Below are 24163 nucleotides of genomic sequence, written 5' to 3'. Positions count from 1 at the left end.
GAGCAATGCCAAATGTGACCCCCCCCCCAAAAAAAATGCTTGTATACCACTTATTTTTTAAAAACTCACGTTATGATTATTTTCAATAGGTCACACACTGAGAATGTCCTCTCCCTAGAGATACAAAACTAGTTCTAGGCCTCAGGAAAGTCATAGCTATATAGGAGCACACCATTCCCACTCAAAAAGAAAATAAACCCATAAATCATATGAAGAGGCCTCTTAGTAATAAATGTTCTTCACAGTGTTGACTGAAGAAGATGGAAAACTCAACAGGATTCAGAGATGGACAGGCACAGAGATAGCTCAGAGGGTTAGGGGACAACGTTTTGCAAACTGCAAACCTGCACTTGTAAATACATGGACCCCAGAACACAGGAAGAAGTAACATTTCAGTTGCCATCCCCCCCACAAAAGTAGAAGCTGAGTATATCTGCATTTTTATGTGGTTATATTTTATTATAATTCACAATTATTAACTACTTTCAACCATTTTAAATATTAAAATCGTTTTGGAAAAACAAATATACATAAACATGAATGTACCTCAGTGGTCAAAAGTTTCATGTTTGGGGCAGAAGCAATAGCACAAAAGCATTTGCTTTGTATATGGCTGACCCAGATTCAATCCCTGGCCTCACATATGGTCACCGGGAGTGATTTCAAGTGTGAAGCCAGGAGTAATCCTGGTACGCTGCCAGGTATGACCCAGAAACCAAAAATAAAAAATAAACTTTATACTTCACTCAGAAAACTAAGGTAGAAAAATAAATGAATATACCTCTTAAAGAAATATCCATTTGCTTCAAATTGTTCTCTTAGCATAAATTTTCCTCTATATTCAATGATAAGTGCATCAGGAAGCAAATCTTTCGCAGATTTTAGGATTTTCTTATTCTTTTGTATATGGCTCTAAAAGAAATGTTAAAATTAATTAAACCTGATTGTTTTTAGGCTAATTAAAATGTAAGGTAGGAAAAAGATCTATAGTTTTTGACAAATAAGAGACTTACCTCTACAGGAGGTTTGAAAAGCAAATTGTTGGTATTCAAGTCTGATTTACTCATCTCTTTTTTGTCATTTCCACTGCCTAATCTCAGAGCTAGTTTTTGTGCCTCCCTCTGGACACCCTCACTATACTGATTATTATTTGCCTCTTCATATCGATCCATCCATGCTTTGATTTTTGTCTCCCATCCAAAATTTGAAACATCATATGAAGGATCAATTTCTGGAGCTGAACCCTAAAATTAGAGCAAGTTAAACATTAATATCTAAACTTAAATGTATATACACACAGCAAATAATTCTATAAAAGAAATTTAATATTTGGCTTTCTAAATTAGTCTTACTGAAAATTTATATACTACATGTCAATAATGGAAAGAAAAAAAAAACAGAAATTTACCTGGGTTAAATTCAAGCTTCACTGTCAAGCTCCTACAAAGAGTTCTATATACTCTGTTAGATATTTTTAACCCCCCTATGCTAGATAATTTTATATATAATAATATTAAATATTATTACTAGTCTGCCTTACATGTAAGTAAGTGGTCTTCCTTATAAAAAGTATCATATTGGGGGCAAGAGAGATAGTATAACAGGTAGTGTGCGCTCAAGGCATGACCCAGTAGGGCCCTGCTAGGACAATGATCTCTGAGCACAGAACCAGGAATAGGAAGAGAAAGAATGGGAAAGATGAAAGGAAAAGTAACATTTCTTCCACAATTATATGTTGCTCAGCTATTTGACAGAAGTAGATATGTCTACAGATATTTAGTACATTTACATTTTACCTTATAATGACCATTTGATAACAGATTTTTTTTTTTGTTTTTGGCCACACCCGGTGGTGCTCAGGGGTTACTCCTGGCTGTCTGCTCAGAAATAGCTCCTGGCAGGCACGGGGGACCATATGGGACACTGGGATTCGAACCAACCACCTTTGGTCCTGGATCAGCTGCTTGCAAGGCAAACGCTGCTGTGCTATCTCTCTGGGCCCTGATAACAGATTTTTAAACAATATGAAACCTCATATTATTAAGGCTATCCTTAGTTTTTATTAAAGCACTATGTTCAGTTACTGAAATTTCCTTTTGGATTAGTCAAACAACTCCACTAATTTGACATCTTTAATATGTATCTCTTGAAATTTATACACACCTGCTACTTCCTTAAATTATAATATTATATGTTGAGGGTTTTTTTTTTTGGGGGGGGTGTTGGGTTTTGGGTCATACCCAGCAGCGCTCAGGAGTTATTCCTCGCTCTATGCTCAGAAATCTCTTCTGGTAGGCTCAGGGGACCATATGGGATGCCGGGATTTGAACCACCGTCCTTCTGCATGCAAGGCAAACACCCTACCTCCATGCTATCTCTCCGGCCCACATGTAGAGTTCTTTAAGGAATATAAAAGATGGGGCCAGAGGGATAATACAGCAAGTAGGGCATTAGTCTTCCATGTAGCCAACTCAGGTTCTATTCCAGGCATCCCTGTGGTGCCAAGTCCACCAGGGGTGAATGCAGCATAAGCAAGTATTCCCCAAGCACCACTGAGTGTGGTCCAAAAACGAAACAAGAAACAAAACAAAAAATGGGGAAAAGCTTTATTTTTATTTGGATGAGGAGTGTTCACTAGAGTTATTACATCTAAAGGGTTAGGTGGGGGTCTGGAGAGATAGTACAGCGGTAGGGCATTTGTCTTGCATGGAGCTGACCCAGGATGGCATCCCATATGGTTGTCTGTCCCCCCCTCCAACAGCCTGCCAGGAGTGATTTCTGAGCAGAGAACCAAGAGTAACCCCTGAACACCACTGGGTGTGGCCCAAAAACCAAAAGGTTAAAAAAAAAAAAGGGCTAGGTGAAAGAGGGTATGTGGAGCTAGGGATAGGGTTCACGGCCTATTATATATCAAATACTTTACGCTATAAGACAACTGAGTTTTTAGATACTCTCCTCCCATGAACCCAGGCTATAGCTCCAGGTGGCACTCGCTCCATAAAACACACTTTTGGGGAGAAAAATGTGCCTATTATGGTACAAAAAATATGGTAAGTCCTGTGCTTTTTTTTTTTTTTTTTTGGTTTTTGGTTTTTGGGCCACACCCGGTAACGCTCAGGGGTTACTCCTGGCTATGTGCTCAGAAGTTGCTCCTGGCTTGGGGGACCATATGGGACACCGGGGGATCGAACCGCGGTCCGTCCAAGGCTAGCGCAGGCAAGGCAGGCACCTTACCTTTAGCGCCACCGCCCGGGCCCCAAGTCCTGTGCTTTTAACACTTGAGACACATCCCTAATACAGGAAAAGATTTTAAAAAATTTGGGTTTTTGTTTTGTTTTGTTGTTTTTGTTACTTATGTTCTTGGGGCATACCAATTGGTGCTTGAATTACGACTCCTGGCTCTGCACTCAGAAATGGCTCCTGGCAGGTTCGGAGAATCATATGGGTGCCGGGGATTGGACCAAGGTCTGTCCTGGGTTGTCCGTGTGCAAGGCAAATGCCCTACTGCTGTGTATGTTGCTCTGGATCCAAGATTTTGTTTGGTTTTGTTTTTGGTCCAGAACTGGCAGTGCTCAGAGGACTCTGTGACACCACCGAAGATCAAACCCAAACACATGGATGTGCCCCAGCCCTTTTAAACTATCTTCCTGAATACATGAAAAATAGTTTTTAAAGATCTACAAAGTATTTAAAATGTGGTCATTTCTTTAAGAAATAATAAATGAAAATATTTCAATTAAACAAAAGATGCTCCTCACTAGCATGTTGACGCAGCTATATAATAGCTACTGGTAAGATGTGGTTTAATTTAAAGTTCACAAGGGGCCAGGGAGATAGCATGGAGGTAGGATGTTTGCCTTGCATGCAGAAGGATGATGGTTCAAATACCAGCATCCCATATAGTCCCCCAAGCCTGCCAGGAGCGATTTCTGAGCATAGAGGAGGAGTAACCCCTGAACGCTGCTGGGTGTGACCCAAAACCAAAAATAAAAAAAGAAGATAGCTCACAAGCTGGATTTCATACTTTGTGCACAAAATTTCCAGATTCCCCCAATTCTTCCCCTTGGCAATGTGAATGTGTGGATGTAGCCCATTGACAACCTATGAGTTTAGTTCAAAAAGTAAAATATCAAATAAAAAAATAATAGTTAATATATGTACTAGTTAAAAACTATAATAATTAGCACTGAATAACTGTTCAGTGATTTTGTTAAAAATATGATTTACTGGGGTCAGAGCAATAACACAGTGGGGGGGCATTTGCCTTGCACGCGGCTGACCCAGGACAGACCTGGGTTTAATCCCTGGCATCCCAGATGGTCCCCCAAGCCTGGAGCAATTTCTGAGTAAAGAGCCAGGAGTAACCCCTGAGTGTGGCAGAAAAACAAAACAAAAAATTTACTAGATGAATGGTCAAATATACATTGGAACATGCTCCCCGTATCTTATTTTAAATCTAGAAAGCCATAGTAACACAGCAGGACTGCAGAGCCTTGCTTCCATCAGCAATTTTCCAATAATCAAAACTGAAGTGATGGGGCTCCATGGAGCGGTGGTGCAAGTGGTAGGGCTTTTGCCTTGCATGCACTAACCTAGGAAAGGCCACAGTTCAATCCCCCAGCATCCCATATGGTCCCCCAAGTCAGGAGCGATTTCTGAGTGCACAGCCAGAACTAATCACTGAGTGTCACTGGGTGTGGCCCCCCAATAAAACCCCCTGAAGTTATATTCTAAATAATCCAAGGAATAAGTGACGATTTGTCGTGGGTAGCAGACCTATGATAGTTCCACACAATTTTATGAAATAGCTTCAAATATGTGACCTGATTAAATCATGAGACTCCAAATTAGGCAAAACACTGAACTTTCAAATTCCAAATATGATTTTGCTATCACATGTCTAATATTTAAAACAAAGTGATTTTGGATAAATGGAAAGCAATGGTAACTAAAACAATACACAAAATTTCTTGTATGCACCCTCTTTAATATAGTAATAGTGATAATAAAAACTCCTGAGTGATAAATTAATACAGCTGGAATACGTTTTGATCCAATTTCTGGATAAAAATAATGAACAGAATGATAAACACTGAAAAGGGCACAAGAAAAGAGCCAAAAAAGAAATTTTAGCAAACTCATGAATAAATTAATACTAGTTTATAATAAGGTACAAAATTCAATGTATTTACCTTAACTCTTGATGATTTTCTTGATCCTTCACGGAAAGCCTAAAATACAGAACTCTGGATTAGTTTTTAATCCCTTTTTGAACATTTAAGAAGCAATTAGGTTATGAGAGCTTTCTTTTAGAACATTTTTTTTTATCATTTAAAAAAAAATCTGAGGTCTTATAAAAAACAAAAATGTTGGCCCGGAGAGATAGCACAGCGGTGTTTGCCTTGCAAGCAGCCGATCCAGGACTTAAGATGGTTGGTTTGAATCCCGGTGTTCCATATGGTCCCCCTGTGCCTGCCAGGAGCTATTTCTGAGCAGACAGCCAGGAGTAGCCCCTGAACACCGCCGGGTGTGGCAAAAAAAAAAAAAAAATGTTAAAATAACCAATACAACCATAACTAGGGAAAAGTTTAAGGAAATAAAATTGTGTATATTATTATATTAGTAAGTTTGGGGGGGGGGGGGCAGAGTCCACACCCGGCATCGCCTATGGGTTACTCCTAGCTCTGCATTCATAAATCACTCGTGGCAGGCTTGGGGGACCACATGGGATTCCAAAATCGAATCGTCCATCCTGGGTTGGCCATGTGCAAGGCAAATGCCCTACTGCTATGCTATCTCTCCAGCCCTATTAATAACATTTTAATGCAATTAGAAGATACTGACCATGAAAGAATATAAAAATATGCAGATGGGGTTGGAGTGATAGCACAACGATAAGGCGTTTGGCTTGCATATGGCTTATCTGGGGCGGACCCAGGTTCGATCCTGGAGTCCCATATGGTCCCCCAAGTCTGCCAGGAATGATTTCTGAGCACAGAGCCAGGAATAATCCTTGAGCGCCACCAGGTGTAGCCCCCAAATAAAAAACAAACAAAAAGAGCATATGATGTTACTGAAAATATTCCAACTTTGCTATCCTTAAAATTACACCAATGAGGGGCCAGTGCGATGGGGTAATGGCACAAGGGGTAAAGGCCTGCCTGCGCTAGCCTAGGACAGAGAGCGGTTTGATCTCCCGAAGTCCCATATGGCCCCCCAGGCCAGGAGCGATTTCTGAGTGCATAGCCAGGAGTAACCCCTGAGTGTCACCGGGTGTTCCAAAAATAAAATTACACTAATGGAAAGCCAGAAAGACAGTACAGTGGTAGGGCACTTGTCTTGCATGCTGCCAATCCAAGTTCAATTTCTGGGAACCCATGTGGTCCCCCAAGCCCACCATGAGTGATTGTTAAATGAGTGCAGATCCAGGCATAATTTCTGAGCACTGCTGGGTGTGACCCAAAAATAACAAAATGAAAAAAAAAATTAGCCATGGAAAATGTTTGATAAAAATTCTAAGTTTAGATCCAAAGAGATAGTACAGAAATTAAAGTCCTGGACGTTTTACAGGTCCCTGACACCACATAAAGTTCTTCAAACCTCTCTAGGGGTTAATACCAGAGCACAATCAGGTGTAGACCAAAAACAAACAAACAAGTAAAAAAAAAAAAAACCCAACAAAGATAAAGAAAATAAACTCCACACTAGAAGAGTGTTCAGGGACTAGAGATGTGTATCTCACATTAGAATTCATGTATGATGTCCTGAGTTTGTGCAGATATTGCCAAAAACAAAATTCAGAAGGTTGCTGGAAATAGTCTTATAATATCAATATTTAATATAAATTTGAAGTGAAATTATCCCTTTATTTTACTTATTTATTTACTTATTTATTTATTTTGGTTTTTGGGTCACACCTGGCAGTGCTCAGGGGTTACTCCTGGCTCTATACTCAGAAATCGCCCCTGGCAGGCTCAGGGGATCATATGGGATGCCGAAATTCGAACCCCCGACCTTCTGCATGCAAGGCAAATGCCTTGCCTCCAGGCTATCTCTCCGATCCCATCCCTTTACTCTTTAACTTTACTACCAAATAATACTTACTACTAATTAACCATCATTATATAAGATGTATTTATTCAACAAATATTTAGTAAGAGCTCACCAATATGCTAGGTCCTATAATACTATTCCCACGCTGGGAAAATAAGTCCAATCTCCTCACTTCACCCCCAAGTGTAAACTGTTTTTATACTGGAAAGAAAAATACAAGTAAGCAATATAGATTAAAAAAAAATTACCTTCCCAGGGCTGGAGCGGTGGTGCAGGTGGTAGGGTATTTGCCTTGCATGTGCTAACCTAGGATGGACCATGGTTTGATCCCCCAGCCTCCCATATGGTCCCCCCACCAAAAATAATTATCTACCAAATTTATATGTAGATTACATGGTGGAAGAGAGCAAGATTTATTTAAAAACAAAAAGGGCCGGGGAGTGGGGTGGAATAAAGGGCCAGGAAGATTAGCTCTAAGGGTTGAAGCTCAAGGTTTGCATGCAAAATACTTTGTTTTGCTCCTGGTATACATGGCTCCCTGTGCCAGGAACTTCTAAGAACCTTCAGTATTGCCCATTATACCCTCAAATAATAAAATGAAGAATTACTAAAAAAAAAAAAAAAAAAAAAAAAATACGCCTTTTTTTTTTTTGGTGGGGAGGGCACACCTGGTGACGCTCAGATTACTCCTGGTTCTAAGCTCAGAAATCGTTCCTGGCTTGGAGGACCATATGTGATGCCAGGGATCGAACTCAGGTCAGTCCTGGGTCAGCCATATGCAAGGCAAACACCCTATCGCTGAGCTATCGCTCTGGTCCCTGCCTTTTTTTTTTTTTTTTAATCTAGGTATAATTTTACTCTATAATAGCAATACATGGAAAAATGTAGTCTTCATCTTTTATGAAAAAAATATCTTCATGAGCAATTTGTCAATGAAAATGCTATGAGAAGTTTTCTGCCATTATCATTATAAATTTAATCACATAAAATTTAAATTAAAAAAAAACTACAAGGTCAGAAATTCAAGTTCTATTTAAATTATTATTAAAACTGATTTAGCTGGGGCCAGAGCGGTAGCACAAGGGCTAAGGCGTCGTCTGCCTTACCTGCACCAGACACTAGCCTAGGACGAACAGCGGTTCGAACCCCCCCCCCCACCGTCCCATATGATCCCCCAAGCTAGGAGTGATTTCTGAGTGCATAGCCCTGAGTAAACCCTGAGCATCACCGGGTATGGCTCAAAACCAAATATATATATATATGATTTAGCTATTACAATCTTATTTACTTTCCCACAAACTATTAAAAATTTTGTATTGCTATTTGTCTCTTCTAGAGCAATCTTTTTATTTTGCTTTTGCTTTTCTATGATGATTTCAAAGCAGTCTGCAAATGGGGGGCCCACATCCTGAGCTCAGGGGGACCATATGGTACTGGGAATTTAATCTACACTGTCTGTGTGTAAGGCAAGCACCTTACTCACTGTACTAACTCTGTAGCCCACATTTTTCTGTTTTATCCTTAAAATTTTTCCTATTTGTTTGTTGACTCCTACCAACTTTTCTAAGTACTATTCATTATACCTGCCTTCCCTGTAAAAACTGTTTTAATTATTTCCTAAGTCATCTAAAAAGTAATGACTTACTTTTTTACATTTTGAAATGTTTTGTTCTTTCTCTCCACTTTTTTTCCTTCTTTTATCATTAACTTTGGAAACTCTTGAAGCTGTTAAAGTAATTGATGTTGGAGTATGCTGAAATGCAGTATATAATTCCACAGGAACTTCATCACCACTCTCAGTTGCACTGGTATCACCATCTTCAAAGTCAAAGCATCATTAATATACATGAAATAATTTCACTTCAAGCAATAAACTTAAACATTTCACATGACAAATTACAGTTAGGCTCATCTTCCTTAAAAAGTAAAATATTTTATCACTTCTTCATCTCACTCAAAAAAGTTTGTTGTTTGTTTTGGGGCCACACTGGCTACCCTCAAGGTTTATGTTTAGCTCTGTGCTCAGAAACTACTTTTGCCAAGCTCGGAATCATATTGGATATTCGGGGATTGAACCCAGTCAGCCTCATGCAAGGCAAATGCCCTACCCATTGTACTTTTGCTTCGGCCCCTCAAAAGATACACTTAAAGGCAAATATAATTTTTCATATGTTACAAGAAAAAAAAGTCCAACAAGATTCAAGTGTCTAACTAGGAGTTAGCATTTGTATATGTTAAGACTGAAAAATTAAAATTCTCTAAGGGTAATTTAACCATATCTAGTAGAGTTAAATATGCATTTACCCTTTTGTCAAGCAATCCCATTTTTCTTTCTTTCTTTTATTTTGGTTTTTTTTTTTTTTTTTTTTGGTTTTTGGGCCACACCTGGCGGTGCTCAGGGGTTACTCCTGGCTGTCTGCTCAGAAATAGCTCCTGGCAGGCACGGGGGACCATATGGGACACCGGGATTCGAACCAACCACCTTTGGTCCTGGATCGGCTGCTTGCAAGGCAAACGCTGCTGTGCTATCTCTCCGGGCCCCAAGTTTTTGAGTCATACTGAGCGGCGCTCAGAGGTTAGTCCTGGCTCTGTGCTCAGAAATCGCTCCTGGCAGGCTTGGGAGACCACATAGGTTGCTGAGAATGAAACCCAGGTTCATCCTGGGTCGGCCATGTGCAAGGCAAATGCCCTACTGCTGTGCTATCTCTCTGGCCCTAGCAATCCTTTTTTTTTTTTTTTTTTTTTGGTTTTTGGGCCACACCCGGTGATGCTCAGGGGTTACTCCTGGCTTTGAGCTCAGAAATCGCGCCTGGCTTGGGGGTTCATATGGGACGGGACGCGAACTTTGGTCCGTCCTAGGCTAGCGCAAGCAAGGCAGGCGCCTTACCTCTAGTGCCACCACGCCAGCCCCAGCAATCCCATTTCTTTCTTTTTTTTTTTTTTTTGGTTTTTGGGCCACACCCGGCGGTGCTCAGGGGTTACTCCTGGCTGTCTGCTCAGAAATAGCTCCTGGCAGGCACGGGGGACCATATGGGACACTGGGATTCGAACCAACCACCTTTGGTTCTGGATCGGCTGCTTGCAAGGCAAACGCTGCTGTGCTATCTCTCCGGGCCCAGCAATCCCATTTCTAAGAATCTATCCAAAGATAAAATAGTGGACAAAGAACCTTAGAGAATTTCACGGAAGCTATTATTAAAATGTAAACAACCCCAAAGTTTACCAAGCTGGAATATTTTTGTAAACTAAGATTACTCAAAGCCATTTATACTAATATCAAACTATTTTCAATGAAAATGAAGGTTGTGACACAGGTTTACTATTAAAATTCTGATCCTAGGGATGAAGAAATTTTACAGGATATCTAACAAATCACCATTTTTGGGGGGAACAAACTATTTACACCAGTATATCAATAGGTTTAATTATTTGTAGAAAAATATGATTTAGTGGCTGGAGTGGTGGTACAAGGGGTAAGGAGTCTGCCTTGCCCGCGCTAGGCTAGGACGGACTGGAGTTTGATCCCCTGGCATCCCATATGGTCCCCCAAGCCAGGGGCGATTTCTGAGCGCATAGCCAGGAATAACCCCTGAGCGTCATTGGGTGTGGCCCAAAAACCAAAAAAAAAAAAAGATTTAAAGAATCTTACTAAACTTATTCTATATTCTACAGTTTCTACAATAAGCACATGGTTAAGCCTATAATCTGTAAATAAGTATATATAATCGGGCCCAGAGAGATAGCACAGCGGCGTTTGCCTTGCAAGCAGCCGATCCAGGACCAAAGGCGGTTGGTTAGAATCCCGGTGTCCCATATGGTCCCCGGTGCCTGCCAGGAGCTATTTCTGAGCAGACAGCCAGGAGTAACCCCTGAGCACCGCTGGGTGTGGCCCAAAAACCAAAAAAAAAAAAAAAAAAAAAAGAATATAATCTTTATTCACAATATAGATTGATTAATTAATACAAATTAATCTATTAGTCAATACAAATATATTCACAATCAGCATTTATAATTTAGGTAGAACTGACTGAAAATATACAATCTATTTTTAACCATATCAATCTTAGCTTAAATACTTCTCACCCACCTGACATATTTTCCCTCTTCCGGCGTTGTAGTAGCACTGCCCTCTCTTTATCCAAACTCCTAAATTAAAACAGTAACATTATATGATTTTCATGAACATATATAACATAAATTTCTTAAGTATGATAAACATTGTAATTCTGCCAACATTTTTGCTAAAAGCACCAACAGTAAAAAGAAAAAAAAAAAAAAAGATCTATAGTACAGGAGTGTGTGTGAAGGCACTTGCCTGAAACATGGCTAACCCCAGTCTGATCTCCAGTATTGCATACTATGAGTGATCTCCAAGCTACAAAAAAAAAAAAGCCCTGAATACAGCTGATGTTAACCCAAACATATCTCCAAGAGACCATGAAATATCAGGGAAAAGGGGCCGGGAAGGTGGCGCTACAGGTTAGGTATCTGCCTTGCAAGCGGATGGACCGCGGTTCGATCCCCCGGTGTCCCATATGGTCCCCCAAGCCAGGGGTGATTTCTGAGCGCATAGCCAGGAGTAACCCCTGAGTGTCAAATGGGTGTGGCCCAAAAACCAAAAAAAAAAAAAAAAAAAAAAAGAAATATCAGGGAAAAAACCCAGATTCCCAGATATAAAGCATAAAATCTTTTTTTTTTTTTTTTGTTTTTGGGCCACACCCGTTTCACTCTCAGGGGTTACTCCTGGCTATGTGCTCAGAAATCGCCCCTGGCTTGGGGGGACCATATGGGACGCCGGGGGATCGAACCGCGGTCGGTCCGTTCCTTGGCGCGCTTGTAAGGCAGACACCTTACCTCTAGCGCCACCTTCCCGGCCCCATAAAATCTTAATTATCCACCTTAAATTTTTTAAAATAAACATGGTAATTATAATCTATATTTGTATTATCATTTAACTAAAATCAGTGTTTCTACTTTTGGAATAACAAACACAAGTCAAATAACAAGGAACAGGGGCTCTAAGAGTGAAATCCCCTTCTACCTTGTTTACTAGGATATGCAATTAAGTCAGTATCATTAATTACTATCCTAGTTATCAAAAAGTGGTAAGCAGATAGAAATCAACAACTACCTTCTCTTAAGATAAGTTGCTTTTGGGAGATGAGCAGTGCTCAGGGCTTATTCCTTATTCTGTGTTTAGGATCCCCTAAATATGGTGTTTAGTACTGGGGATCAAACCCAGGTCAAGCACAAGTAAAGCAATGCCTGACCCACTATACTATCTCTCTAGCACTCTAATGGTCAATATTTAAACAACTTTTAAATAATTCATCAATAAATATTACCCTATCAAAAATCATCTGAGAACTGGGGGATAGCTCAAAGGGTACATGCTGGGAGACCCAGGTTTGATCCCATTTGTCACATGGCCCAATAAGCATGCCAGAAGCATTCCCTAGAATTCAGCCAGGAATAGTCCAGAATCCTTCCAAGTGGGGCGCAAAAAAGTCTTAGTGATGGAAATTTTCTGCATCTTGTTGTTATTATCAGTATTTTAGTTCTGGTATCAGTCACAGTTTTGTAAGATGATACCAGATGAAATTGTAAAGGAGACACAAACATTTCTGCATTATTTCACAACTACAACTTAAAATTAACTCTAAATTGGGTTTTTTTAAATAAAAAATAAAACTAGTAATACAGTTGTATTATCAAAAGGATATTGGTGTTAACAACTACATTGGGAAATTCTGTAGATTTTAAACACAAATTATCTGTTACTTGTGTAAAATATTTTAATGAAGCAAAGTTCTAAATTGTTTTATATAATCATATTTTAGTATTAGTGTCAGTAATATTAATCTTGAGTCTATTGTTTCAATGCAAATAAGCAATTGAGTTATTATGTGACACTCTTAATTATATTACTGTATGGATTGACACCACAGAGATATATAGTTTTATATGAAATGCAAAAGTAGTGTAACAAAATCCACCTATTTCCAAACTTAATTATCAGTATAAACACATTTTTGTTATTGTATTTTGGTTATAGACCACACCTGGGCTACTCAGGGGTTACTCCTGAGTCTGGGCTCAGCAATCACTCCTGGAGGCTCCAGGGACCATATGGGATGAGAGATCAAACCTGGGTCGGCCACAAGCAAGGAAAGCACCCTCCCTACTGTACTATCTCTTCAGCCCCAAAACACATGCTTTCAATCTCAAAATTAAAAAACAGCCTGGTCCCAGAGCACTTCTGGGAATACTGCTCAAGCTCTGAGTTGAGAGTTACCTATGAATATCACGGTGTTCACGAAAGAAAAATAATTTTTTATTTACTTGTTTTGGTTTTGGGAACACACCTGGCGGTGCTCAGGGGTTACTCCAGTCTCTGCGCTCAGAAATCTCTCGGCAGGCTCTGGAGACCATATGGGATGCCGCGGATTGAACCTGGGTCTGTCCCGGGTCAGCTGCATGCAAGGCAAACACCGTATCACCGTGCTATTAAGATGTATTTCTTTGGTTTGGGAACTACCAAAGCACTCAGGGGCTATTCCTGGCTCTGTGTTCAGACTCTAGGCTGTGTCCTGGAAATCATGTGGCATTGCAGGTCCAAACCAGGTCAACCTCAAACAAGGCAAACACCTTAATTTCTGTTCTCTCTAACCCTAAAAATTATTTTAAATTATTAAAAAAAAAAAACTGGACAAGATGTATTTCCCTGCTTTGTCTATTAAGAAAAATGACAATCCAGTGGGAAATGTATGACTAGAACTCAGATCTGGTCTTACAAATCTTCTGACTTTGGCACATAGATCATCTGGAGTATTTTTCCTTGTTGTTTGGGGTCTTCATACAGTTGTACTCAGGGCTTACTTCTGGCTGTGTTCAGGGATCAGATCACTCTTGTTCCTCAGATATTTGATCCAGAGTTGCACATGCAAGGCAAGTACCTCACCTGCTGTACTATCGCTGGTCATTCAGACCTCTTTAGTTTTACTAGATAGTGCAAAAAAAACATTAAATCCCACCAGTATATAGCTAAAAGATTAAAGTCTTCAAACAGGATCCTACTGAATAAAAATTGCACAATTGTGAAATAAAGATTATAACTAAAATAGAGTTAATTTTTTTCAATTAAAATTGAATGACTTAGGGCCGGAGAGATAGCATGGAGGTAAGGCGTTTGCCTTTCATGCAGGAGGTCATCGGTTCGAATCCCGGCGCCCCATATGGTCCCCTGTGCCTGCCAGGAGCAATTTCTGAGCCTGGAGCCAGGAATAACCCCTGAGCACTGCCAGGTGTGACCCAAAAACAAAAACAAAAAAAAAAAAAAAAAATTGAATGACTTAATTTTCACTTCTGAAAATTGGCAAATAAACACTAACAGTAAGTAGCATTTATCTTTTTGTATTTTTGTCTTTGGGTCATACATGACAGTGCGTGCTCAAGGGTTATTTCTGGCTCTGCAGGCAGGAATTATTTCTGGTGGTACTCAGGGGATCATATGGGGTGTCAAGGATTGAACCTAGGTTGACTGCATGCAAGACAAACACCCTACCAGGGGTCTCAAACTCAATTTACCTGGGGGCCGCAGGAGGCAAAGTCGGAGTGATCCTTGAGTGCAAAGTCAGTAGTAAGCCTTGAACTAAAACAAAACAAAACAAAAAGATTCCTCTAGGGCAGGACCACAAAATGTTGTAAAGAGGGCCGTAAACGGCCTGCGGGCCGGCGAGTTTGAGACCCCTGCCCTACCCACTGTAATGCAATACAAACTCTAAGAACTTGTTTCTACAGAAACAAGATGTATCATCTGATAGGGTATATGAAATAATCTTATCAAAACAACAAAAATATTAACTTAAATCTGATCACAAATCTTATTTGCAGAAATCCAGAGATGTCTATTAAATCATGACATGACAATGTGGCCAGCAAAAGTCATCAGTGTTCCAAAGAAACATATGACAAAGGATATCAGTAAAGGAATCTACTTGAGTAAAATAGGTTTATAGTATTACTACAGACATTTTTTTTTTCATTTTTGGTTTTTGAGTCACACCCAGGTGGCACTCAGGGGTTAGTCCTGGCTCTGCACTCAGAAATTGCTTCTGGCAGGCTCGGGGGACCATATGGGATGCCGGGATTCAAACCACAGTCCGTCCTGGATCAGCTGTGTACAAGGCAAACGCCTTATGGCTATGCTATATCTCTAGCCCATACTTACAGACATTTTAAGTGTCTATCCAGCAAGATCAGAAAAATAGTACAATGTTTCAATTCTTGGTATTATATTGTCTACCAAGGATTTTACAGGTATAGTCCTGGAGACATCAGTGGATGTGGCCCTGTGGTCTCTGGCACAACAGGGTCCAAGGAGCATCACACTGTTTGGTCCTATCAGTGAACAGCCAGTCTGGTCAGTAGAGTACTAAACATTATCTCTAGATTACTAAGTACAGTTTGGGTGCTCAACAAAAGAGTCTATGAATTAACCAATATTTAAATGATGGCTGATACAGGTTTTTTTTTTTTTTTTTTTTTTTTGTTTTGGTTTTTGGGCCACATCCAGCGGTGCTCAGGGGTGACTCCTGGCTGTCTGCTCAGAAATAGCTCCTGGCAGGCACGGGGGGCCATATGGGACACCGGGATTCGAATCAACCACCTTTGGTCCTGGATCAGTTGCTTGCAAGGCAAACGCCACTGTGCTATCTCTCCGGGCCCCACTGATACAGTTTTATTGTGTATATAATTATGGTCTTATGGGGTCAGAGTAATAGTATAGCAGGAAGGGTACTTGCCTTGAACATGACCAATTTAACAAACTTTTGGCAGGAAAAACAAAGAATACAGCTTTTGCCTTGGGCTGGATTGATAGCACAACAGGTAAGATATTTGCCTTGCATGTGGCTGACCCAAATTCTATCCTTGGCATCTTATATGGTCCCCCGAGAACTGCCAGGAATGACCCCTGAGTGTATATCCAGGAGTTAATCCTGAGCACCACCAAACAAACAAAAAACTAAACAGGGGCCGGAGCAATAGCACAGTGAGTAGGAAGCTTGCCTTGCAAGTGGCTGACCCAGTTTTGATCCCTGACATTGAAACCATACGGTCACCCAAGCTAGCCAGTAGTGACTTCTGGGTACAAAGCCAGGAGTAACCCGAGTGCTGCCGGGTGAGACCCAAAAACAAAAACCAGAAAAAAACTAAACAATACAGCTTTTCCAAGTTTGAATTCGCTCTTAAATATGTTATTCCTCTCTTCAACTCCCCTATTCTCTCTCCCTATATTTATTTTGATGAAGAAGGCTAGAGCAATAGTACAGCAGTTAAGTCACTTGCCTTATACATACTCAACTCAGGTTCAACCCCCTAGTATCCCTTATGGTCCCCTGAGCCTTCTAAGAGTGATTTCTGAGTGGAGAGCCAGGAGTAACTTCTGAGTAGTACTGGTGTGGTCCAAAAGTTAAAAATATTTTTAAAAGAACTCTTGGTTATGTTTAAACTGTTAGAAACTCTTTTAGATATTTATAAATACATATATGTAAATATACACACAATATAAGAAATATTTAGGATTTACATAGAAGTAATGCTAATGTCAAATTACTGAAAAAGACAATTGACACATCAAACAGGATCTGAGAAATAGGAAGGCTCATCATTCTTTTATAATGCTAATAAAGATAATTTTGCAAAACACACTACTGTCAATAGGTGCAATGGTAATATAGCCTACAACATTCTGTAAGTAAGGGAGTAATCATCTAGTTTAGGGAGTAGGGGGTTGTACTCTCTGGCACCACAGGGTCCAGGCAGCATCACACCATGCAGAGCTTGGAAGACTAGTTTTCAGGATCAAACCTAATGCTCACAAGAGCAAAATATGTGCTCTAGCCTTTATTTTTATTTTGGTTTTTGGGTCACACCTATCAATGCTCAGGGGATACGCCTGACTCTGTGATCAGAAATAGCTCCTGGCAGGCTCGGGAGACCATATAGGGTGCTGGGATTCAAACCACCGTCCATTCTGTGCAAGGCAAACACCTTACCGCTGTTCTATCTCTTCAGCCCATGCTCTAGCCTTTTAAGTCATCTTCCAGGCCCCTTATCTAGCTGTACATTTTAGTGAATAACTCAGAATATACATTATTATTATATGACTCTTTAATACAGTAAAAACCTTACCAATTATAATACATTACAGATTCTTCCTGATTTTCGATAGCTCGTATAACCAAAAAAAAAAAAAAAAAAAACCAAAAACCCACCCCACTAATATTTACTGAGAATTGATAAAATATCATATCGATATGGGTTAATCTAGAATTCACAGATAAACTCAAATTACCTTAGTTATCTTCATTATGCACAACTTACCTAGGCTGACAACGTTCACATAGATAAGTATCAGGAATATGCTGCCTGTTAATCCCCATGCAGTCAATATGCTGCCAAACACTTAAAAAGAAAAAAAAAAAGCATAGTAAAATATTATTAAAATTGAACTGAGATTTCCACTTAAATGTTAAGTTCAACTCTCTAAAAGGTAGAGTAAAATATTTATAGAAATATGCCCTCAGAGGGATAACATCTGAGTCAAAAAAAACCTAGAAGATAATATAAAATACTGTATTTGTAACTAATTTCTAGAGGCCAGAGCAGAGTGGGTAGGATGTTTACCATGCATGCAGCCAGCCCAGGTTCAATAACCAGAATCCCTCAAGCAATGCAAGAGTAATTCCTGAGTGCAGAGCCAGGAATAAGCCCTGAGCACTGTGTGGCCCAGAAATTTAAGAAAAAGGAAAGAAGGAAGGAAGGAAGGAAGGAAGGAAGGAAGGAAGGAAGGAAGGAAGGAAGGAAGGAAGGAAGGAAGGAAGGAAGGAAGGAAGGAAGGAAGGAAGGAAGGGAGGAAGGGAGGAAGGGAGGGAGGGAGGGAGGGAGGGAGGGAGGGAGGGAGGGAGGGAGGGAGGGAAGGAGGGAGGGAGGGAGGGAGGGAGGGAGGGAGGGAGGGAGGGAGGGAGGGAGGGAGGAAGGGAGGGAGGAAGGGAGGAAGGGAGGAAGGGAGGAAGGAAGGAAGGAAGGAAGGAAGGAAGGAAGGAAGGAAGGAAGGAAGGAAGGAAGGAAGGAAGGAAGGAAGGAAGGAAGGAAGGAAATCCAAATGAAAGAAAAATGTAAAAAGTGAGATTTCAAGTATCAGAAATTATAGTGAAGGAGTCAATATTACTTGAACTTAAAAACAAAATAAACCTAAATACAAAAATCTTAACTGAGAAATTAAGAAAAGAAATTAAATTTTCTCAAGTACACATATAAAAGAAACAATAGCCAGAGGCAGTTAATATACATGAAAAGGAATAAATGTTCAATTTAAAAAACAAATTAAATTGGGTTAACATTGTAATCAGAATATACAAGATTTGAAGAGCCAGAACAATAGTACAAGGGGTAGGGTGCTTGCCTCCTCAGGCAATCCAGGTTCTATCCCAGTATCTCATTTAGTACCCCAAGCATTCTCAGGAGTAATTCCTGAGTGCAGACCCAGGAGTAACCTGAGCACAGCCAGCCAGGTATGGCAAAAAAATAAATATATAGGATTTGGGATGTCAGTATGCACGCAGATTTCTTCTAACAGACAACAGGGTAAGTAGAGATGATCTGATAAAGTATGAATACATATAAAGTATATATGTATATAATATAGTATAGGAGCTGGAGCGATAGCACAGTGGTAGGGTGTTTCCCTTGTGGCTGATCCAGGATGGACCTGGGTTTGATCCCCAGTATCCCATATGGTCCCCCAAGTCAGGAGCAATTTCTGAGTACATAGCCAGAAGTGGCCCTTGAGCATCGCCGGATGTGGCCCAAAAACCAAAAAATAAATAAATAAATAAATAAAATTAAGAGTTCTTTCAAATAAACCAAACTTGAATTAAAGGAGGGAACAGAAAACAATGGCAGAAGATTCAAAAAGCAAAGATTTTATCCTCAAAGTTCTTGTTTTTGTTTATGGGCCACAGCCATACCCAACAGTGCTGGCGGGGCCACTTGTAATAATTGGGATCAAACTTGAATCAACTGCATGCAAGGCAAATACCCTACCTGCCCACTTACTATATCAAGCCCATCATGAAAATATTTTTAATAGAATACATGCACCAGATTGAGGCAAACTTCTCAATCTGTTGTTCTAGTTTACTGCCAAGACTTTACTTGGTCTAAAGTAGATACACATGCCTGATTCTAAAAATAATTTTCATTATTCTTTACAGAATTAGTCACTTCTAACATATAGCTTTCTAAGCTAACTGTTCTTCATTTAAGGATGTTGTGTCAAGCGCTGGTAGAATGTGGAAGGTCATGGAATACAAGTCAAAGATATGAAAATAAAAAGCAGAGAAACAAGAAGGATCAGAAAAACTTATCTGGGGATAAAGGGAAAAATTATGATGGCATGGAAACAATAAAAGAAATTAACAGGGCCCGGAGAGATTGCACAGCGGCATTTGCCTTGCAAGCAGCCAATCCAGGACCAAAGGTGGGTGGTTTGAATCCCGGTGTCCCATATGGTCCCCTGTGCCTGCCAGGAGGTATTTCTTTTTTTTTTTTTTTTATAATTTTTTTATTTTGAATTATGAGAACAAAAGATGCAAAGAAAGAGGATAAGGTAAAGTTTCAGTGGAAGGACAATCACCCATAACATAATTATCAGAAGAAGTCCCCTTGCTGATATCTTAACTTTGAACTTTCAGCCAAAGAAAGTTAAGATAAATAAAACAGAATCCATGTGCAATTACTTTGTCCCTCAAGTTTCCAGATTGTAGCCCATTATAATATTTCTTAACAGCACACAAGGCAATCTAAAGCCATCAAACTTACATAACTCAGGAGGTATTTCTGAGCAGACAGCCAAGAGTAACCCCTGAGCAATGCCGGGTGTGGCCCAAAAAAAAAAAACAAAACAAAACAAAAAGAAATTAACAAAGGAGGGGCCAGAGAGATAGCACTTGCAAAGGACGGTGGTTCGAATCCCAGCATCCCATATGGTCCCCTGAGCCTGCCAGGAGCGATTTCTGAACATAGAGGCAGGACTAACCCTTAAGTGCTGCCAGGTGTGACCCAAAACCCAAAAAAAAAAAAGAAAAAAGAAAAAGAAATTAACAAAGGAGGAAGAGCTCCTTGTGGCAGACTTGAAGTAAATGTACTTAGTAGGTACATGAAAATATAGAGAGATAATGTAAATGAGAAACAGAAAATGGGAGGTTCCATATGCTTTGCATAAGTTTCTACATTTGATCCAGAACAACAAAAAAGAGGTTGGACTGGAAAGTAAGCCTTATAGCATATTAAGGGTTAAACTATAGAATAATAAAAAATTGGTTCATAAAAAACAATAGCTGCTGAGAAACAAATATTTTAATAATTAAAAACTATTAACTAGGGGCCGGGTAGGTGGCGCTGGAGGTAAGGTGTCTGCCTTGCAAGCGCTAGCCAAGGAAGGACCGCGGTTCGATCCCCCGGCGTCCCATATGGTCACCCCAAGCCAGGGGCGATTTCTGAGCACATAGCCAGGAGTAACCCCTGAGCGTCAAACGGGTGTGGCCCAAAAACCAAAAAAAAAAAAAAAAAACTATTAACTGGTCCTTAATTTTCCTAAATATGTATACAATTATAAAGATTCAGGGGACAAAAGATAGCACAAGGTAAAATTCCTCCCTTGTATGCAGACACCTTGTTCAATCCTCAGCATTGCATTATGTTCACATTACCACGTGTCATCACAGAGCACCACGAGGTAATACCACAAGCAAACAAAAATACTTGGACTGGAGATAAAGGGGCCAGAGCCATAGTAGGGCACTTGCCTTGTACATGGCCAAGGAGAGTTTGATCCCTAGAATCCCCCATGATCCACCTGAGCACTGCCAGGTATGATTCCTGATTGCAGAGCCAGGAGTAATCCTCGAGTATCACCAAGTGTGGCCCCAAAAGCAAAAAAACTTTGAATGGGCCCATTATTCTGGCAGGCTGGGGGGCAAAGGGCAATGGTTGGGATACACTCTGGGAACATGGTGGAGAGAGGTCCGACACTGGTGGAAGGATTGGCCCTGATTCACTGTATATCTGAAACTCAACTATAACGGACTTTGTAAATCACAATGGTTTCAATAAAATAAAAATTTAATAAGGCAAATAAACTAAAGGTGTGAAATGTTTTACCTGCATTTATCACAACAGATCATGTATCCATCATCATGTGTAAAACCACATATGCACCTGGTTACATCAGTACCATAACTTCCATCCTCAGATGTGCTGATGGTAGTAGCACTGGAAGTTTCATCAAAATTAGGAGTGGTAAAAATGCCTACTTCATTTTTGCTAATAATAACTGATGGAGGAGGGGAAGCCGGAGGTGTTGGAGGAGGACGAGCACCATAATTATGGTCCTGGATAATGAAACAGAAACAAAGCACAATACAATTTTAACAATAATATGAATTTAAGCAAGTTAGAGAAAGTTCAATCATTAATTTGAATATACAAGGAATAGAAAATAGGCCCAATTCTTCCTTAACATCTTTAAAATAGTGATATTTAACTATACTAGAGAGTGAATATATATCTAACTATACACCTTAGTCACCTTCACCAAGATTTCCCTCAAACTCTATCCCTTCACCTCACATATCTGGTGTTTTATCTGTAATGCTCAGTTTTGTTTTCAAAAGAAAAGATGTATAATGTACAAGAACAGAGATTAATAAAGTCAGAAATGTGGAGCCTAAAAAACAATATCAGGTCCATAACAATAGTACAGTGGGTAGAGCATTTGCCTTGCATATGGCCAACCTTAACACCCCATAGGTCATCCATGCCTACCAGGAGTGATCCCTGAGTACAGAGTCAGGTGCATGTCCTGAGTACTGCTGGCGTCCCCAAACCAAATCAAACCCCAAAACAGCAATATCCACAATAAAAGACACAATGTGACTGACTATAAAGTATATAATAGGTGTTGTTTTGGTTTGGTTTGGTTTTGGGGCCACACCCAGTAACACTCAGGGGTTATTCCTGGCTATGCGCTCAGAAATCGCTCCTGACTTGGGGGACCATATGGGACGCTGGGGATCAAACAAAGGTCTGCCCTGGATCAGTCGTGTGAAAGGCAAATGCCCTATTGCTGTGCTATCGTTCTGGCCCCAATAGGTGATTTTTTTTTTAATGTAGTGTTGTTTTCTGGTTTAAGTGGTGAATATTACTCATAATTATAGAAAAAATAATATAACATACGCAGTATTATAACTGTTTCCAAGCTTTGCCTCTAAGGGTCTAAAATGGTGGTACAGCAGGTAGGGTGCAAATGCCTTGCATGTGGCCAGCCAATTGGGTTTGATCACCAGCATCCACATGGTCCCCAAGCACTGTCAAGAATAATTCCATAGTGCAGAGCCAGGAATAAGCCCTGAGCACTGCCAAATGTGGCGCCAAAACAAAAACAAACAAACAAAAAGCTTGGCCTATTAACAGCTATGTAACACTGATTAAGTTAACCTAGATGGTTTTTATTTGGTCAACCATGAAATGGGGATAAAAATTATACCTATCTCATTAAGTGCTTAACAATGAATGAGGTAACCAATGTAAAAAGCTACGTAAAAATACTTAGCACAGAGCCTGGCAAATAACTTCTCAACCCATGGTTAATATATGATTTACTATATAAATTGCTATTTTAAAATTAACTGTTAATTACATATCTTATAGCTTAGATAGAATAAACAAGAATGCTTTCTAAATATGTAGTTTTATGCACGATACCATACATATTTAGTTTCATATATAAAAAGAGAACTGCTTAACACTTACCGCATAGGGCAAACCAATATAACTATGTGAATGATGCGAGCTGCTGGTATATAACTGGTGGGGATAACTGTTTGACTTCTCAACTACCACAGGGCTAGCTTCTACGGATTCTGGTCTGGAGAGAAAAAAAAGTTGCATCAGAGAGAATTCCATTCGATTTTTTCTTTTAATCAATTTAATTAAAGTTACAAACATACACTTAATTGCCTTTAAAAATAAAATGCCCTTTTTTGTTTTTGTTTCTGTGCCACAACAGAATACAGTATCACAACAGTGATACTTAAGGATTACTCCTGGCTCTGTATTCAGGAATTATTCCTGGTGATGCTCAGGGGACCCTATAGGATATGAGGGGTTGAACAGATGTCAACTGCACACTTGGCAAACACCCTACCAGATATACTATCTCTTCAGTTCCACAAATAAAATGTCTTAGAAAAATATGAATTTCCGGGGCTGGAGAGATAGCACAGCGGTGTTTGCCTTGCAAGCAGCTGACCCAGTACCTAAGGTGGTTGGTTCGAATCCCAGAGTACCATATGGTCCCCCATGCCTGCCAGGAGTTATTTCTGAGCAGATAGCCAGGAGTAACCCCTGAGCGCCGCTGGGTGTGGCCCAAACCCCCCCCCCCCAAAAAAAAAGCATCTCCTACCCTCTTCTATTAATGTTTTTGTGATGACCTAGGGTTGAACAAATGCATAGCTGTCATATCTATAGTTTTAGTAGTGGTACCTGCCAGGGGTCACACACATTACTTGTGCTCAACCACGTGCTATCTGAGGAGCCAAGGGAACCATGGTATTCACACATTTTTGGGGGGAATGGGATAGGGGGTTCACATTCAGCTGTGCTCATGAATCATAGGCCGTGCTCAGAAAACCTTATGTGGCCCTGGTGATCTGAACTAGAGTAGAGTATTTATTAGGCAAGGCAAGCACTTCACTCTTTTATTCTCCCTCAAGTCCCCAGATTTATTTTTGGTGGGGTGAGGGTCTAAGCTACTGTACTTTAGCTGTAGTACTTTGCACATATCTCATGCTGATATGACTGGAAATTACTTGTAGCAATAAGGACCAGGGAACAGAATGGTCAGTGTGATGCTTTGCTTAAGAGGGTGGCACCTGGCATCAGACTCACAGCCTCATACTTACAAGATAATCACTTTGGCACTGTCATTTCCTGGCCTCTTTTACAGTAGATGGTCAACATATGAAAGTCTTCATTTACTTAAAAA

General features: G+C 40.1%; 2 protein-coding genes across 2 annotated transcripts in view; both read right to left on the bottom strand.

The window, feature by feature from the left end:
* LOC126022747 (small nuclear ribonucleoprotein E) overlaps positions 1 to 24163 on the bottom strand; it is a 417272-nt gene that overhangs the window by 124744 nt on the left and 268365 nt on the right. The gene's annotated exons all lie outside the window — the stretch shown is intronic.
* Positions 1 to 24163, bottom strand: part of KMT2E (lysine methyltransferase 2E (inactive)) — a 72692-nt gene that overhangs the window by 32611 nt on the left and 15918 nt on the right. Inside the window, exons 3-10 of the mRNA XM_049782939.1 lie at positions 22930 to 23044; positions 21280 to 21509; positions 17440 to 17520; positions 11141 to 11199; positions 8699 to 8871; positions 5193 to 5231; positions 1014 to 1244; positions 782 to 912 (exon numbers count right to left, since the gene is read on the bottom strand). Coding sequence (XP_049638896.1) covers positions 782 to 912; positions 1014 to 1244; positions 5193 to 5231; positions 8699 to 8871; positions 11141 to 11199; positions 17440 to 17520; positions 21280 to 21509; positions 22930 to 23044 — 1059 coding nt within the window. The remainder of the gene's footprint in view (positions 1 to 781; positions 913 to 1013; positions 1245 to 5192; positions 5232 to 8698; positions 8872 to 11140; positions 11200 to 17439; positions 17521 to 21279; positions 21510 to 22929; positions 23045 to 24163) is intronic.

This window comes from Suncus etruscus, chromosome 1, assembly GCF_024139225.1.
Source record: "Suncus etruscus isolate mSunEtr1 chromosome 1, mSunEtr1.pri.cur, whole genome shotgun sequence".
Taxonomy (NCBI): Eukaryota; Metazoa; Chordata; class Mammalia; order Eulipotyphla; family Soricidae; genus Suncus; species Suncus etruscus.
The sequence above is the reverse complement of the archived record's forward strand: the minus strand, read 5'-3'. Positions and strand labels throughout refer to the sequence as shown.